Source organism: Falco cherrug, chromosome 5, assembly GCF_023634085.1.
Source record: "Falco cherrug isolate bFalChe1 chromosome 5, bFalChe1.pri, whole genome shotgun sequence".
Classification (NCBI taxonomy): domain Eukaryota; kingdom Metazoa; phylum Chordata; class Aves; order Falconiformes; family Falconidae; genus Falco; species Falco cherrug.
Window position 1 is genome coordinate 2,568,524 of NC_073701.1, and position 16,469 is coordinate 2,584,992.

Sequence of the window (16,469 nt, forward strand, 5' to 3'; positions counted from 1 at the left end):
GAGTGCGCTGCAGCTACAGCCTGGAGTTACGCGGTGCTGCAAGGGGACGCCTCGCTGGCGCACTGTGCCCAAGGCAGCCGTAAATCAGGTGTCACAGAAGGCAAGAGGGAATTTCTTAATGTGCATTTCCCACCAGGCCACTATGGCCTAGGGCTGTTAGCTTCTAGTAATGCTCTGCTACATTACGAGAGGTTTAGTAATCAGTAGGATACTACAAAATAAATCAGATCTCTTTTTTTTTTTTTTTTTTTCAGATTAAAAGGGGCTATTCCATGCTAAAGCAGAGGGGAAGTGAAAACCATATAAAGTCTGCTTTATAAGTTTAAACCATTGCAATAACCAAAAAGCATCAGTGATTCTCAGATCTTCCCAAGATTTCCAGCCCCCAGTTTCATTCAGAGGCTGGAGGATGAAGGCTGCGCTTTCAGCAGCGGCCGGGGTTGGAGTGTTGGCAGTAGGTCCTGTTCACACCTCTGCTGCAGACCTCGCCCGGGGCGTTCAGGTAGCTCCTCTGCCTGGAGAGCAATTAGCTTTGCAGTCGAGCGCTGACACTGAAGTAGCACGTGAACGGCTGGGTAAACCCAATGTCTAGTCACTCTTGAAAGCAGAAAGTCCCACCCTGGCTCAGAAGGTCCTTGCTCTCCAGAAGCATCGCTAGATGCGACGCTCCTCGGACCACGTAGGGAGCCGATTCAACTTCTTAACCTGGGGGGAAACCATTTGCTTTCTGATTGTGCTTTGTTTGCTCACGGGTGGCTAGGCTTAGCGGAGGTTCGCATCCATGCCCTCATCAGTGCAAGGTGGTGGGACGTGGGAGGAGGTTCAACACAGGTTGTGACAGGTAACTTCATCCTGGCACGGGGTGGCTGGAAGTGGCGAGTCCCAGGTGCTCAATGCCTTGGAACACAGTTTGCTGACTTTGGTGCCTGTGCAAGACCCAGATCCCCTTCCAGCCCCCTCTCTGCTGCCTAGGAAAGTCTGTTACACGTCATGCACCGCATCTGAGTATGTTCATCCCCTGTGGAGGTGAAGAGGCTGTTTTGGAGTCAAACTCGAGTCCAAAAGACTAAGTGCACATGCGCTGAAATCTCGCACGTGCAGTTAGAAGGCGGCTGCTGCTCCTCAGGGCAGTGTAAGCCTTCCTGAGCCCCAAAGCTCAGCCTTTGCAGCTAGTTTGGTCATCGCTGGCCAGTATTAGTTGGTCTTGATTTTAATCTCTGGTTGTTGCAGAGAAAGTGATTTGGTTTTTGTTAGGACTGTTCCCAGTTCCTCCGGGCATCCTCAGCTCTGCATGGGAAAGCTATTCACTCCCACTAGCCATCCAAACTTGCTGGAGATGGCTATAGACTGTCAAAAATTCCCCTTTTCCATCCTTCCTAGAACACAGTCCAGACATGAATGACAGGATACACAGGTTCCCCTTCGGGAAACTGAACACGGTGGCGCAAGCTGCCTTCCCTTTTCTGCTCTTTTGTAATCACCGTGCCCTTCTCAGCCTCTTACGCCCAAGAGCTACCCATCCAGCGCCCAGCCTCCAGCGAGACCAAGCGCAGGGCAAAAGGACTGCAGGGTACGTGTGCCAGCTTTGTTCCTTTACGTGCTGTGATGTCCACCGTAATGGCAGATCTGAGAGCAGCAGGAGCTGGCCTCGGGGAGGAGAAGCTGTCTGGTCTGGAGGAGTTCAGTGGAAGAAAAGAGCAGTCAGAAAAGAGGCTCCGCAGCAGCTGCGTGGCTGTGATGGCATTGCTGAGCCTGGCGGAGCCTCTCAGCGCAGCACAGAGAGGCGGGGGGAGATGCACATTGGGAATGGGGCCAGGAAGGGGACCCGCAGCTGGGACCACTCTGCCCAGTGCCCACAGCATGACTGGACATCTTGGCAAGGAGACCTGAGCTAGTCCTGGGTAGAACGCAACCCACCAGTGAAGGATAAGCTGTGGGTCAACATTGGAGACGGTTGCACTCGGACCCCAGGATTAGCTGGCTACCAAACCATCAGCTGTGTTGCTTTTTGTTTGAAATCAGATGTGTTTCTTTAATGGATGGTGTAGGAGGTTTCTCCTGTCGTTCCAGTGACTAACCACGACTGCCTGCTTTTGACTGCCCTGGTGGCTGGAGCCGGAATGCTCCCTGCTTCCTCGTTCCTGAAGGTTCAGTGCTTGCGCTCACCACCCCTTAGCTGGCTTCAGTTATTTAAGCCGGACAGCCCAGGAGAATGCGAAGGACAGGGGCTGTGTGGAACCGTGTGGGACCTTCGGGCACCTGGTGTTTGGCTTGTCTGCGTAGGTGCTGTGACCATGGCGTCCCAAGGCCAGGTCGTTTTCTGGAGGTACGGTATTATCTGCATCTGGTTTGGGAGAGGGAGGGAGGGAACTGGGTTTTCCAAACTCCTAGGCTGCATCACCCTGCTGCCAGGGACTTTCAAGACAGCAGTTCTTTGCAGCTTGATTCTATGCTGCGCTCACTGAGCTAAAATATCGGTACAGCTTCTTTTATAGGATCAGTAAGGCCATGTCAGACAGCCACGTGCAGGCTGTTGACTGTAGCCAGGATGGAGATGTGTGTCCTAGAAACTGCAGGGCTAGAATACACTACCTCAGGTTTGAATGCTGTTGTAGGTTGGGGTATCGGTGGCTTGAGGCAGGCTCCCCGTTCCTTCTGCTGGCCCTCAGGCAGTCACTTGTGTTTGCATCACGTCGGCGTGCTGTGGGGAGAGCGGCAGAAGCTGTCCTGCCCAGGTTCCCTTGCTCTGCGGATCAGGAGCAAGAGCTGCGAAGATGGGCAAGCTGCTTTGTGCCTCATGTTTTGATGAGCCTGTTTCCTTTGGAGCTATTGACCAAGTCCTGGTGAACTACAGTCAGAAGAAGAAGTATCATGGGGAAGGCCATAATAATATCTACCTCCTGTCCTTATCTACTAATTAGTTGAAAATAACCCTCACCAGATGGGTAAACTTGCTTCAGCCTCCAATGAACATGGATTGAGCTTCCACCTAAACCTGACTGCTTGAACAGGGCCACCAAGCAGCCGTGTCTCTTCACCCCAGGTGGGAGCTTTTCCAGGCTGGATGGAGGAAGAGGCTCCGGTGAGGTGTGTGAAACGCTCCTGCTTGTGTTTATTCTGTCAAAAAGGTTTCAGCTGTTATGAGTATCCGTCCCACCTGAGCTGAACAGCGGTGGGGAGAAGGACAGTCCACATGTGAACTGAAGAGACCTCACATGTGAGCTGTGCTCCAGCTTTCTCATGGGGAGCATCAAGGAAGAACTAAATGGTAATATCTGCGCCTTTTCGCCAACAAAAGGGAGAAGACTAGTAGAAATAATATAACACGGTGTAAATATTCACTGGGCATCGTATTCCTCATGTGTCTGGAATGCACTTAATAACCAGCTCTGTTATTCTCCAGAGGCAGCCCAGCTGGCTTCTCAGGGAAATGCAGACGGGTGTGAAAAAATGTGCACGTACCCCTCGCTGCGGCGAGCCCCATCCTGCTCAGCCAGCACCTCGCCTGCCCCGGGCGGCTGCGCCCACCGGCCAGCAGCTCGCTGCGAGCAGCGGGTTTCTCCGAGGACATTGGCCTCTTCAGGCTAATCTTGAAGGGCAGAAACAGCCTAGAAAGAAGGCTGGATTTTCCAGGAGGCTTCAGAGGAGCAAGGAGAGGTTTCTGTTGATTTCAGAAAAAAACAAACCAAAATTTAAAAAAAACACTGAAAGAAATAAAAGGTGAGACAAGTTGAGCTCTGCAGTCATCAACCGCTGGTCGGAACAGGAACCCCTTTCTTCTGTGTTACCCTTGCCATGCTATTTCTTTTTCTTTTTGATATAAGGAGGAAGGCAAAGGATCTTCAGTCTCTTAACCTTCCATGCTTTTTGATTGTCACACCTGTAAGCTCATTCCCCAGGGAAAGCTTACACTGAGCAGAGCTGGAGAGCGGGAGGATGGAGCCTCTGCTGCCTGTCACAGCGGGGCTGCGAGCCTCCCTCTGCCCCCAGACTGTGCTTGACAGATGGGAATGAATAAATTTCATGCCAGATTTCATGGCTGATCAGGAACGGGACCACAGACAAGAGGGTAGGATGCACAGAGCAGCATCCTGCAGGATGTCAAAGCTGCCCTGGGAACAGAGGGTGGCATCAGGGCTCCGACGTGCACAGCCCCAGCCCTTGCATCAGCCTGGTCCCCGCCTCTGAAACGCTGCCAGCACCGAGGTGCTGATGCACAGAAAATGGCTTTTTGCTTCGACTGTTGGGCTGTTGCGAAACACGGTTACCCTCAGCAACGGCCGGGCGGGCGCCAGCTTCCTCGTGGCCGCCCTGTCCCCCAGACCCACTCAATACACGCGGGGGGCTCGCAGGCGAGTGTTGTTAAGGCATTTGTGATTCTTGGATCTTGCCGTTTCTGCGGAGGAGATTTCAAAAGGCCCCATTTCCCCTTGTGTTGAAGTGGGCGGTGGTATCTGTGTACCCCAAATTGCCATCCTCCCTGTAACAACAAGCGGCTTTTTCCAGCAGCCCTGGTGCTGCCTTGGAGCAGGGGTGGGACACACAGCTAGCGGGGCTTTGCAGCTACCTGGGCAGGCAATGCCGGCAGGGGACAAAAGCTGTGGTGCTGGTTCATGTTTGTGAGCGAGCTGAGGATGATTTTGCCCAGCAGTGCTAGAGCAGAGGTGGTGTTCAGGCCAGAGGGACCTGCCCAGGACCACAGGCAGGTGTGGCGGCACCTGAGGTGCTCAGGGACTGTGCAGGAGGGTGTCCTGGCTGCTCGTGCCCTGATGTACCGCTCTGGCATTGACCAGTGACACCCCTGTAACCCACGGGCAGCATCCCGAGGCTCCCAGCAATCTCTTCCCTGCCCAGTCTTGGGAAGGAGGGTTTTAATGTAGAGGGGTGAAGGTGAGTCACAGCTTCTTCGTGACAGCGCGGGTGCCGCTGCTGCGGGGCTGTGCTCCCCAGGAGGGAGAGCTGAGGCTCATGCTGGCAACCTGGGCTGAGTTTATAGCAACTATCTCACTCTGGGATCATCCCCATAGGAATCTGTGGAGCTTCTCAAGGAGGTACATGTTATTCAGCACATGCAAGAGGCTTGGTATCTGCCCCGGAATAAGAAGCACAGGGTTGTCCCATGGTGAGACCCCAAGTGACTTAGGACTGAGCCCGTGGGATGTAGAGGAATGAAGGCGGTGGGTTGATTAGCATTGCTAATTGCAGCTGTGGCCTTGCCTCGAAGGCAGTGGGTTGATGGACCTGGATGATGTGCAGCTGTTCCCTAAATAGCCCTGAGGAGCGTGGGAGAGGGGGTCGGATGCAGGAGCAGGAGCGTCTGACTTGCAGAGGAAGGACAAACAGCACGGACAGTAGAATCTGGCCGATGGTAAAAGCCTTGCTGCAGCTTGCTAGTTTGTTTGTGCTGCAACAGTGGGACATGACGAGTCCTTGCTGGGTGCTGTCCCGCTGTGGGACCCACACGAGCTGACGAAGTCCCCATCCTGCAGGTCCCCCTGGGGAGGTGGTGGCTGGCGGTGGGTCCCCAGCTGCACCACTGCTTTCCTCCCCAGCAGGGTCAGCCGTGCCTCGGGGAGGGGGCAGGCGGAGAACTGCTGTCCACCCTGGCGGTGAGTGAAAGGTGGTGGGAACAGGGAGGAAGCCAAACGCGTGACACCTCCCAGCTCTGAGGGCATCTAAGCAGGGAGGGCTTGGTACGGATGGGAGCATATATATGGACCCATATGAATGTTTATGTGGGCTTATTGCATGGTGAAATACACAGTTCTGATCTTCTGAGCACACTGGCATGTGCAGACAAGGCTTCTTCAGACAACTTGCCACTGGCTTTAAGGATGAGGATGGAAGGGAGACAGTGGGAAGGCAAGCAAGACTTCTGCGACATCTCCCCTCCTCTCCAGCCCCTCTTCCAACCCATCAACCTTGTTCACATGGTGCATCTCCCTACAGCTCCGTATCAGCCCCGTGATGGTGGCACCTGCAGTGATTGAGCTGCGATCGTGCCAGTAACTGATGCAGGCACATGTTGACGTGGGAGGAGTTCATGGGTTTGTGGCTGTCGGACGCTGACGGCTCCTGTGGGAGGCTGCCTGCTGCCTGGGGAAAGAGGGTGCTACAAACCAGAAAACGCTGTGGAGCAGCTACTCCTGCACGGGCAGGAGGACCGTGACATCTTGCAGCCTGGTCCTGCCTGAGGGTGAGAGCAGCAGCTCAAGGGTTTCTGTGTGCAACAGGACAAAACAAGCCCTGGGCTGGCAGCCCTGGATGCTGATGTGGAGTGGCCGCTGCCGGTGCTTGTGCTCCCTCCAGCACCCTGCCGGGCTTGGGAATGGGGTGAAATCCTGTGTGAGGACCTCCTGCAGCTCTCTGGGCTTCTCCTCTGACAGTCCTGAGCAGGGCTGAGCCCAGCACACCTGTGAGGCCGTCAGGCAGGAGCATGTGAACTGCCTGTCCTGGGATGTCCCTCTGGGTTTTGTGGGGAAGCTGCTTCAGGGCTTCTTCTGGTGGGGAGCTGAAGGTGCTGCCATGACCCACCAGTCCACATGAAAAGGTGCTCAGAGCCGTGTGTGACAGCCCCGCCAGTTGTGGTGGAAGCCTGCAGGCCGTGCTTTTGGGTGTCTCCAGGCTTGGGCTGTGTTGGAGACGGGTCGTGCTTGGCAAGGCTTGAGCTGTGCTGCTCTGCCATGCTGCCGCCTCTGCTGGGGCTGCTCTGCCTGCGTGGCTTGGCAAGTGTCCTCTCATGGAACGGCCCCTCATCCGTCTGTGCATGGAACATCCCAAATGTGAGCAGCTCACGATCCTGGCCCTGTTCCCAGCCCGCTCCTTCCCACCCTCTGGCTCGTAACAGCATCTCCTGGGGTCGGTGGTCTGCCCATCCCCCCGTTGTCTCCTGGGGTCGGTGGTCTGCCCATCCCCCCGGGGTCTCCTGGGGTCGGTCGGTGGTCTGCTCATCCCCCTGGCAACTGGTCCCTCGCAAGTGCCAGCAGGGACTGCCTGGCTCCCTTAGGCACCAGGGGATGCAGAGGGGAGCATCCTCCACTGGGGCCAGCTGCCTCCTCTCGGGAACGAAAGCCCAGGTCTCCTCTCCTCCCGCCACATGGTGCTCACCCAAATATTCACCACAACTGTGGTCGTGTGCTTCACCGGTCTGCCTTGCTCTAGGCCTGTGGCTTACCCACCTCGACCACTGTTGTGCCGGCGGCCCCGCAGGCGTGCGCTGCAGGGCAGGGTGTGCAGGAGGCGGCGGGCTGTGCGCTGAGGCTGTGCTTTCCTTTTCTCCCCAATAGCACGACTATGGTCATTATCATCCTGGCTGCGGTGATTGCCCTGATCATCGGCTTCGGTGTCTCAGGTATGTGACCGCTCAGATTTCTTGCTGTTACCAGTGAGGTGAGGAGCTTCTGCCCTGCCTCTGTGTGTCTGTCCCATGCAGGGGCTGAGGGTGACCTTGTGTGGAAGTGCCACCTGCGAAGGCTCACTTCCAACAGCTTATGTACCCGGTGGCCGAGTTAAGATTGCACAGGCGGCTTCAGTCCTGGCCTTTCTCAACAAGGTGTCGCGCCGTGGCACGGAGCCTCGAGGAGCTCTGCTGTCCTCGGAGACTGTGAGCTTTGTAGGTTTTAAATAATGCAGAGATTTACACGCGCACACACGTGTGCTCGGGGTGCGTTAGAAGATACCAGCACTTGGCACACGGAGCTGAGTGAGGAAATCGGTGCCGGCTCTTAATTTCTGTGAAAACTTGTCAGGGGGCTGGGCGCAGGCTGCCGGCAGCTCTGGTTTGCCCTGGGAAGTGAGTTCCTGAGCTGTGCTTTCACAGCAGAAATTAAGGCCTTTTTTTTTGTTTGGTTTTCTTTAGTTACCGTCTGGTGTGTTTGCAGCTGCATCACTCAAATCCACCGGCTGCTCCGTGGGAAGCCAGCTGAGGCGAGGGATCGATGGGCGTAGCACAGGCTGTGCTGCTGCAGATGTAGTGCTGTGTTAGCCAAAATCCCCTTGGGCTTGGAGCCTGAAACCTGCCCCCCCGAAATCTGCGCCCCCGAAACCTGTACCCCATGCCTGCCCTCTGTCCTGTGCGTACCGTGCTCCTTCTCCCAGATAGGAGGAAGCAATCGTGTTTATTGCAAAGTCGGACAGCACCTGCCAGAACGGGACCCGCTTCCCTGCTCCCTCAGAGATTATAAAAATACTTTATGTTTGTATTTTATATGGCTTTGGTGCTGGCCCAGAGGCAGCCGCCTCGGGGCGTGCCGGGGGGCGCATAAGGAAGGGCTGCGGGACAGGGGACCCGGCTCTGGGAAGGAGTTAATTCTCAAGCTGGCTGGTTAGGGTTTTACTTGAGAAGTGATTTATGTCCCCAGGGAAGGGAAATGCTGACTTGTCTTAAATGAAAGAAAACAGTTTGGATTCCCATAAGGGTGAAAGAGCAGTCCGATTTCCCTGCCAGCGTTATGCCTTGCAATCACATTTATATTGCATGAAGGGAGATCCTGGCTAAGGCAGGAAAATCACACTCTTCCAGCAGCTGCAAAGACAAAAATCCCTGGTACATACAAATAAGCAAGAAAACATGGTGCAGATTCCCCTTAAACATATAAGAAGAGCTACTTTTTGCAGCATGCTGCCTGCTAAGGACATGCTCTTGGTATATAAGCCCTGAGAGCTGACCTGTGCTGCCGACGCTGGTGGCTGCTGCTGGGGTCCCTGCCACGTGCCGGTGCCCATCCAGCCCTGTCTCTGCCCTCACCCCATCCTTCTCACGCCGCCCGGCCTTCTCCTTGCAGGCAAACGCTCCATCAGCGTGACGGCGCTGACGTCTCCGGGGAACATCGGCCAGCGCGGCGTCCTGGGCTGCACTTTTGAGCCCGACATCCAGATGGACAGCATAGCGATCCGGTGGGCCAAGGCGGGAGTCGCTGGGCTGGTTCACGAGTTTAAAGGTGGGAAGGACCGCCTGCAAGAGCAAGATGCATCGTTTCAGGGCCGCACGGCGGTGTTCGCGGAGCAGGTGATCGGCGGCAACGCTTCCCTGGAGCTGAGGGACGTGCAGCTCTCGGACGCTGGCACCTACCGGTGCTCGGTCACCACGGCCAAAGGGAGCGGGGCGGCGGTGCTGCGGTACAGAACGGGAGGTGAGGGGTACGAGGAAGAAAATCCTGCTGCGAAACGTGGCTGGGCTGGACCTGCCTGTTGTGACACTGCTGCTGGGGCTGTGTGAGCGGTACCGGCTCCTCCAGCAGCCACCTGGGGGTTGTTTGGGTTTTGGCTTTTACGGGTGTTTACGGCCTTACCTGCTCTTTTGACAACCTCATTCCAGAAACGATTATTAATTTAATGCGCTGAGGTTTTTTCTTCTACTTACCCTGTGCAGTCCCCCAGCTACATAACTGAGTAGAAAGAGCCCCTAAGAATGGGAGTAGCTAATTGATATTATAAAGATCCAGATTTTACACCTGTTAAAGATGACAGCTTTTTCTTTCTATAATTATATCTCCAGCCAAAAGAAGGGCTGTGTAGTGTAAGTTGTAGCCCGCTTAATACCTTTTTCCTGTTTTTCTAAAATACTCATTTTTTTAAATTACTATCAAAGCAACAAAGCACCCATACCAGTTATCTGAAGTATGACACATTTGCTGGAGTTAATTGTTCACCTTGTTATGAGTCAACCTCAAAACACACAGAGACACAGATGAATTTTCATGTGTGGGTGCTTAATTCTTCCGAGCTCTCTGGGCTCGGCCGTCGGGCTCGGGGCTGGCACAGAGCGATGTGCTCCACCCAGTGCCGCAGCCACCTCTGGGTTGTCCTGATGAAGTTGTGGTGAGTTACACTGGCGGTACGATGAGGATAACGTGAGGTGGGTGGGCTTTGTGTTTCTCTGGCTGGCTTTTGCTGGCACCCCTGAGGTCCCAGTGTATCCCTCGGATTCAGGGTTGGTACAGTAGAGTGAGTCCGTGACCTTCCAGGGGAAGTTTCTAAGGTAGCCGAGGGAATTGTTAGAAAGGAGGAAAAGAAAGTCTCCGAACGTTGGAGAGTCAGTCCCCCAGGAGAGATCTGGAAAGCACCAGGTCTTCACGCTCTTCCAATGAGCTGACTTTGGCTGCAGTAGCTTAACAAGTCACCCCCCAGGTGGTCACCTTGTGCTGGAGACTGATGGATGAGCCGCTTCAGCACCTCCACGCAGACTGCAGTCTTTGCACCCTCTCCCTCACCACTGCGGCCAGAGTCGCTGCTCGGATGGGGAGAGGAACAACCCTCAGAGCTCTCCAAGGCAAGGAAACGCACTTTTAGGATGGGTGACCGCTTACGTGGTGAGGCCAGATGTACTGGCAGGATGGGGGGTGGGGGTGTCCTCTGTGCCTCAGGCCAGTCATGGCAGGACAATCGTAACCAGCAGAGCCCTTGGATGAGACAGGCTGCCTCTCTGCAACGCCAGCCTCCTCTGGCCCAGCAGCCTCAAAGCACCGGGAGGTGGCCACCAGCTTCTGCACAGCCGTGTGTGACAGATGTCCTGGAGATGCAGCCGCTTCCCCGTGCCACTCACGGGGAGCCCGGCTTGGGACAGAAAAGCAGTGGAGAGCTGGGGTCACAGGCCCATCTGCCCAGCGTTGTTTCCATCTCCCGTTTCTTGCTGAAAGTGTGTTTGGTGCCCTGTTGTGGGAAGTACCCCCCAGGCAGGGGGAAAAAGGGCTGCTGGGCTCCCGGGCCCCTTATCGTGCCCTTCCATCGGGCAGGGATGGAAGAACCGCTCGGGATGGCAGCAGGTGACAGCAAGGCTGGAGAGCTCTGGCTCTCGGCTGAGGCACGCGTAAGTCCCGCGGGGACTTGGTCTCACACCCCTCCCTGAGGCCTTGGGAATCTGCCCTTTTGTGTTGATTCGATGTTTAAAGTAACCCACGCAGAAAGGGGGTTGGCGAGAACACGTGCAGCGGTGCGCTGGGGTTTACTTCCATGGGAAATGGGAACTCTGCGTTCCTAATAAGCTCTTGTTTCCCTTCACGTATGTGCGGGGGGGAAATACGATGAATATACAGAGACCAAGGTTAACAAAGTTTGGTCTTGGCTTTAAACCACAGATGAGTTTGCGATGGGCGTTAAACGTTTTCTTTAATCCCGGGATGTGCTGCAGCTCAGGACGGCCTGCCCTCAGCCCCAGTATGTGCTGATGGAGCTTCCCTGGGCTGCAGCCCCGTCCAGCGCGACAGTCCCAGCACGGCGGGGGCTGGGCAGCGGCCGATGGGGCCAGGCCGGTTGCATGAGGTTCAACCAGGCTCAGTGCCGGGTCCTGCTTGTGGGTCACACCAGCCCCACACGGGGCAGGGCGGCTGGGAACTCCCTGGACGAGCAGGACCTGGGGGTGCCGGTTGACAGCCGGCTGGACGGGAGCCCCCAGTGCGGCCAGGTGGCCAACAGCACCTTGGCTCGTATCTGAAACAGTGTGGCTGGCAGGACTAGGGAAATGATTGCCCCCCCGTCCCACCGGTGAGGCCGCACCTCGAATCCTGTGTTTGGTTTTGGGCCCCTCGCTTCAGGAAAGACATTGAGGTGCTGGAGCGTGTCCGGAGATGGGCAGCGGGGCTGGGGAAGGGGCAGGGGCACAAGTGCTCTGAGGAGCAGCGGGGGGAGCTGGGGGTGCTCAGCCCGGGGAGAAGGAGGCTCAGGGGGGACCTTACCGCTCTCTACAACTACCCGAAAGCTTGTAGTGAAGTGGGCGTCAGCTCTTCTTTCAAGTAACAAGTGACAGGACAAGAGGAATCATCCTCAGGTTGTGCCAGTAGAGGTTTAAATTGGATGTTAAGAAAAATTTCTTCACCGAAAGGGTTGTGAAGCCTTGGAACAGGCTGCCCAGGGACGTGGTGGGGTCACCACCCCTGGAGGTATTTAAATGATGTGCAGACGTGGTGCATAGGGACACGGCTTAGTGGCAGAGTTGGGGTCACAGTTAGATTTGACTTTAAAGGTCCTTTCCAACTAAATGAGTCTTCGATTCTGTGGTTCTGTGAAGCTGTAGGTGTTGGCCAGGCTTCCTCTCAGGCAGCGGAGAGGGCGAGTCATCTTCCCCTTCCAGTAACCGCGATGGGTTTGGCACGTCTCTCCCTGTGGAGCACAGCACGCGCCTCCTCTCGGCCCCTCAGTCCAGCAGCGGCGAGCGCCGGGGATGCCGGGACATGGGGCACAGGCGGGCAGCTCCGGCCTCAGCCCGGGTGTCCCGGGGCTCCTGGGAAACGCTGGGTTTATGAGCCCAAGACCCAGCTCGTAGCTGTTTTAGAACCACCTAAAGACACCGAAGCTGTGCCATGACCTCACAGATCTCGAACGGGACTGCCCTGTCCTAGGAGCCTTCAGCGCCCCGCAGCCATGTCCCCGTAGCCCCGCCGGTGCCTCTGTCTGAGCCCCCGCGCCCGCTTTGGCTGCGTGCTGTGCCACGATGCTAAGCAGTGAGTAGCCTAGAAATCCTCTAGTGCTCCTAGAATTTCTAGAAAGTCCCAGGACTGACCGGCACATGCAGCTGGGTGTTTCATGCCCGGTCCCTAGACATCTGCCTTTTTCTGACCCTTTCCCCTTTTTCCCTCCCAAAGCCTTCAGCACCCCCAAGGTCCACGTGGAGAACAGCGGCAGCGGGGACACGCTGCAGTGCGAAGCACCGCGCTGGTTCCCCCGCCCCACCGTGCACTGGACAGCCTGCAGCGCCGCCGGGGAGCACCTGCCGCACGTCGCCAACACCAGCTACGAGCTGAACGCTGAAAACATCACTCTGAAGGTGGTCTCCTTGCTGCACAACATCACTGCTAACGCTACCTACACCTGCGTGATTGAAAACAACATTGCCAAAGCTACGGGCAACGTCAAAGTGACAGGTAAAGTTTAACAGCACCCAGAGAGCACGGGCACAGGGGAGAAGAGCGTTTAACCAGCGCGCCTGTGTGCCTCAGGGGTGCCTGCGGCGCCTGGGCCAGTCACGGAAGGGACTGGAATCTGTGGCTGATCCAAGCACCTCTCTGCCCCTGGGGTGCAGGAAAGGGGCTGTGTTTGCTCCTGCTCCTTCAGATGCTCTTCATGGTAACGACAGCTCCCTTGGCAGGGGGACAGAACCGCCGGGGAGCGGGAGGGAAGGACACATGCAGAGGAACGTATTCCTTTGGATGTTAACCCAACCCAGCCCACCCACAACCCCAACTTTTGACGCTTTGTTTCGCCGGTTCAGTTCGCCAAACCAAACCGGCAGGCCCCCCTAGCTGTTACCAACACCAATCTCTCTGCCTCCTGCCCACCCCCTTTATTTACAGACCACTCTGTGCACAATGCAAGCTTTCCAAGCCGTCAGGGATCTCCTGTTCCACACGGGAAGGGTCACAGCTCTTCTACAGCAAGGGCTTCGTAGCGGTGGGTCTCCAGCACACCAGGCAGGGCCTATCTTTATCAATATTCAGAAAAATGAGGAAGAATAAATACACACACTTGTTTTGCCTTCCCTGCTGCGTTGCCCCTCCTGGGAGTCTCTCACTGTTCTTCTGCTACAGATTTCAGCATTACAAGGGGGACCAACTTGCAGCTGGTGAGCCTGCAGGCAGAGTCAGTGTCCCGCTCCCTTCCAGCCTGTCACTGGATGCTTCTGCTTCCCCTGTATCTGCTGTCGATATAAAGCCTCTATAAAACAATCAGAAACACCGCTGGGCCTGGAGGTAAGCTCAGCGTGGGGAACCGACAGGAATATATGCTCGGTATGTGTAGACCCTCTTGCCGAGCCTGGTTGCAGCAGCAGACCTGGCTCAAGCCTGCCAGAGCGGGAGGACGCGCCTTGCCCCTGTGCCCATCCTTTCCCCATCCCCAGCTCTAGGTGGGACACATGGCTCGTCCCTCCCATGGGCTCCCTGATGGCTTCTCCCATCATTTTCTGCAACCTTAGAGATTCTTCTCTTACACTATCACCTGTCATCTCTTACTTGTCCTCTCCTTCTCTCTTCCTTCCCCCCTCTGACCCGCGGGACCGTGGCCGCAGTTCACGGCTGCGAGGCGCCGGGGCCTTTCTCCTCTCCCTCCCCACATGGCTGCAGCACAAGCCTTGTTTGCACCCACTTTGCTCAGACAACTCCACTACACAGTGGAGGCCCTTCAGTAAACCGTACCTGCCACGGACACCTCGAACAGGCCCAGAGGGAGCTGCCAGCCGCAGCAATCCCGTGTAGACCCACAATGAGGAGGGCTGTGGGCAGCCAGAGCACAAAGCCTTTAGTGTTCATCTGCTTGGGGTGGCAGGCCTCAGAGGCAGACTGGTGATGGAGAGCTACGGAAAATCAGCTAAAAGGAATGTCTGTCTTTCCACGCAGAACAGTTACGACAGCTGCCCTGACGACAGAATGCGCTGCATGCTTTCCTGCCTCTCAGGCCGAGAGCTTATCCCAGTTCCAGAGGAAGCAGTAGCACAAACATGAAGCCAGCTGATTTCTCTTGTATCATTATTTCTTACCCATGCCAACAACAGGGTGCTTTGGCTTCAGAAAGAGAGTGAGGAATACGATAAGGAGAGTTGCATAAATAAAGGAAAAAATCTTGAGCACAGGAACAAGATGTGTTCTCTTCTCTGGAGTAACCCAGTGACCAGAACTGATCATGGGCAGAAGCTCAGAGGCAAACAGGAAAAGCGTTTCCTGCAATACATCTGAGAACTGCTCCTTCAAACTCAGAGTGCTAAAAGTAAGCAAATCTTAATTGTCCCCAAATGGATTGGATTGATCCGTCTCACCTCGTGATTTCTCTGAATGTATGAATAAAACTGTAAACAACAGAGCAGCCAGCTATTCTTTCCAGTCTTCCAAGACTGTAACCAGACTCCTTTCTGAAAAAGAAGTTGTGAATGGCAAACCAGCGACGGGTTAGAACAACGCTAACAGGCTTGGAATCAGCGTTGGGTCCTCACCCTGGCAAAGGCAAACCGTGTCTGAAGTCCTGCGTGAGGACCGATGACGGCATTTGTGTAACGTGAAATAAAAGAGGAGCAGATGAGTAGCGAGCGTGGCAGCAGACAGAAGACTAGCATACATCATGAGGAAAAGAGGGAGGCTGGTAAGGTACTACTGGAAAGTTCAAAGCCAGAAGTAAACACAGTTATTAAACATAGATAGGGCTAGAGAGAGAAATTTGCCTTTTTTGTTTTTAAATATGTCTCTGTTATTAGCACTTCCTATTTCTGTAGCACTGCTACTATGTTATTCGGATTGCAGGACTACTTTCAGTTGCACTTTTAAATCAGATTTTGATCTCTTCATCTTACATCACTTACGGTCAACATTTTCCTCAGGCTGAGATAGTTTATTGGGGGTGTTCGTTTTGTTTTCTTCAGAGAGGGTAGGGGTGTAAGCAAAACCTTTGCTATTTTGCAGAAAGCACCTACAGAAAAAGAGACTGTCACAGCAAAGCTTGTGTAGACCTTTGCTTTAAGCATCTTTAAGATGGAGGCTCAGAACTTTGCTGAATGGTGGCATCTGTCAGGTCTTGTACCGCTTGAGAGGGAAGATACTTCTACTTCACACATGCTCAGTAAAGCCACTGCCTGAAGTTTAATACAGAGCTCAAACTACAGGGGGAGGGGGAAAGGCAGGGGGGAAACACTGAACAAACAAAACCCAAACCAGCATACCTGTTTACACATGCTGTTGGCACTACACACCAAGTAAGGTAGGGGAGTAATTACATGGATGTAATTTTGCCAAAAGCAGGGCAGAATGCTTGGTCACTGCTGCAAGCAGATGGGAGAGAGGAATCTTCAAATGGTGATCTCCCACGTGTTGCAGCAGCTAGTCTGCCGTGCCGCCTGTCATAGTCTTCCTCATGAGGAACAGACGGGCCAGGCTGTAGCATGTTGTGAGGCTGTATCACAGCTCACTGCCTTCCTCTTGTTACCAGCCCCACTGCTTAAGCTGCAGAGCAATACCCATATAATGCTGCGATTTAAAACCATGATTTAGAACCACAGACCCATAGAATCATTTAGGCTGGAAAAGATCTAAGATCATAGAGGCCGCCTGTTAACCCAGGACTGCCAAATCCACCCCACGCCATGTCCCTAAGCACCATCCATGGGTGGATTTGAACACTTCAGGGCTGGTGATTCCACCACATCCATGGGCAGCCTGTCCCAATGCTTGACCACCCTTTTGGGGAAGAATTTTTTCCTAATATCCCATCTAAACCTCCCCTGGTGCAACTTGAGGCTGTTTCCTCATCCTGTCATTTCTTACCTGGAAGAAGAGACCTACCCCCACCTGCCTACAACCTCCTTTCAGGTACTTGTAAAGAGCAGTAAGGTTCCCCACTGAGTATCCTTTTCTCCAAACAGTCTCCTTTAATCTCCAAACAGTAACTTACTCACTTCCCTTCTCTTCTTGGAGGAAGGAAGTGCTTGAAAAACATAATTTTAACAATTTCAATTAGGTTAAGAAGACCATCCCCTGTGCCAACTGTACAGTTTC

The 16,469-nt window shown here is 54.6% G+C and overlaps 1 protein-coding gene across 1 annotated transcript; it reads left to right on the forward strand.

Moving 5' to 3' along the window:
* The first annotated feature begins 1,554 nt into the window (after positions 1-1,554).
* Positions 1,555-16,442, forward strand: VTCN1 (V-set domain containing T cell activation inhibitor 1). The gene is made up of 5 exons (XM_005433369.4): positions 1,555-2,326; positions 7,287-7,351; positions 8,784-9,131; positions 12,579-12,857; positions 13,521-16,442. Exons 1-5 carry the CDS (start codon positions 2,121-2,123, stop codon positions 13,640-13,642), a joined length of 1,020 nt encoding a protein of 339 aa, XP_005433426.2. The 5' UTR covers positions 1,555-2,120; the 3' UTR covers positions 13,643-16,442.
* The last annotated feature ends 27 nt before the right edge of the window (positions 16,443-16,469 follow it).

Excerpts from the sequence above, each read along its gene's own strand:
- VTCN1 (XM_005433369.4), top strand. The coding sequence starts at position 2,121 with ATGCTCCCTGCTTCCTCGTTCCTGAAGGTTCAGTGCTTGCGCTCACCA. Across the intron at positions 7,352-8,783 it reads CATCGGCTTCGGTGTCTCAG|GCAAACGCTCCATCAGCGTG; the intron begins GTATGTGACCGC and ends TTCTCCTTGCAG. Across the intron at positions 9,132-12,578 it reads GCTGCGGTACAGAACGGGAG|CCTTCAGCACCCCCAAGGTC; the intron begins GTGAGGGGTACG and ends TCCCTCCCAAAG.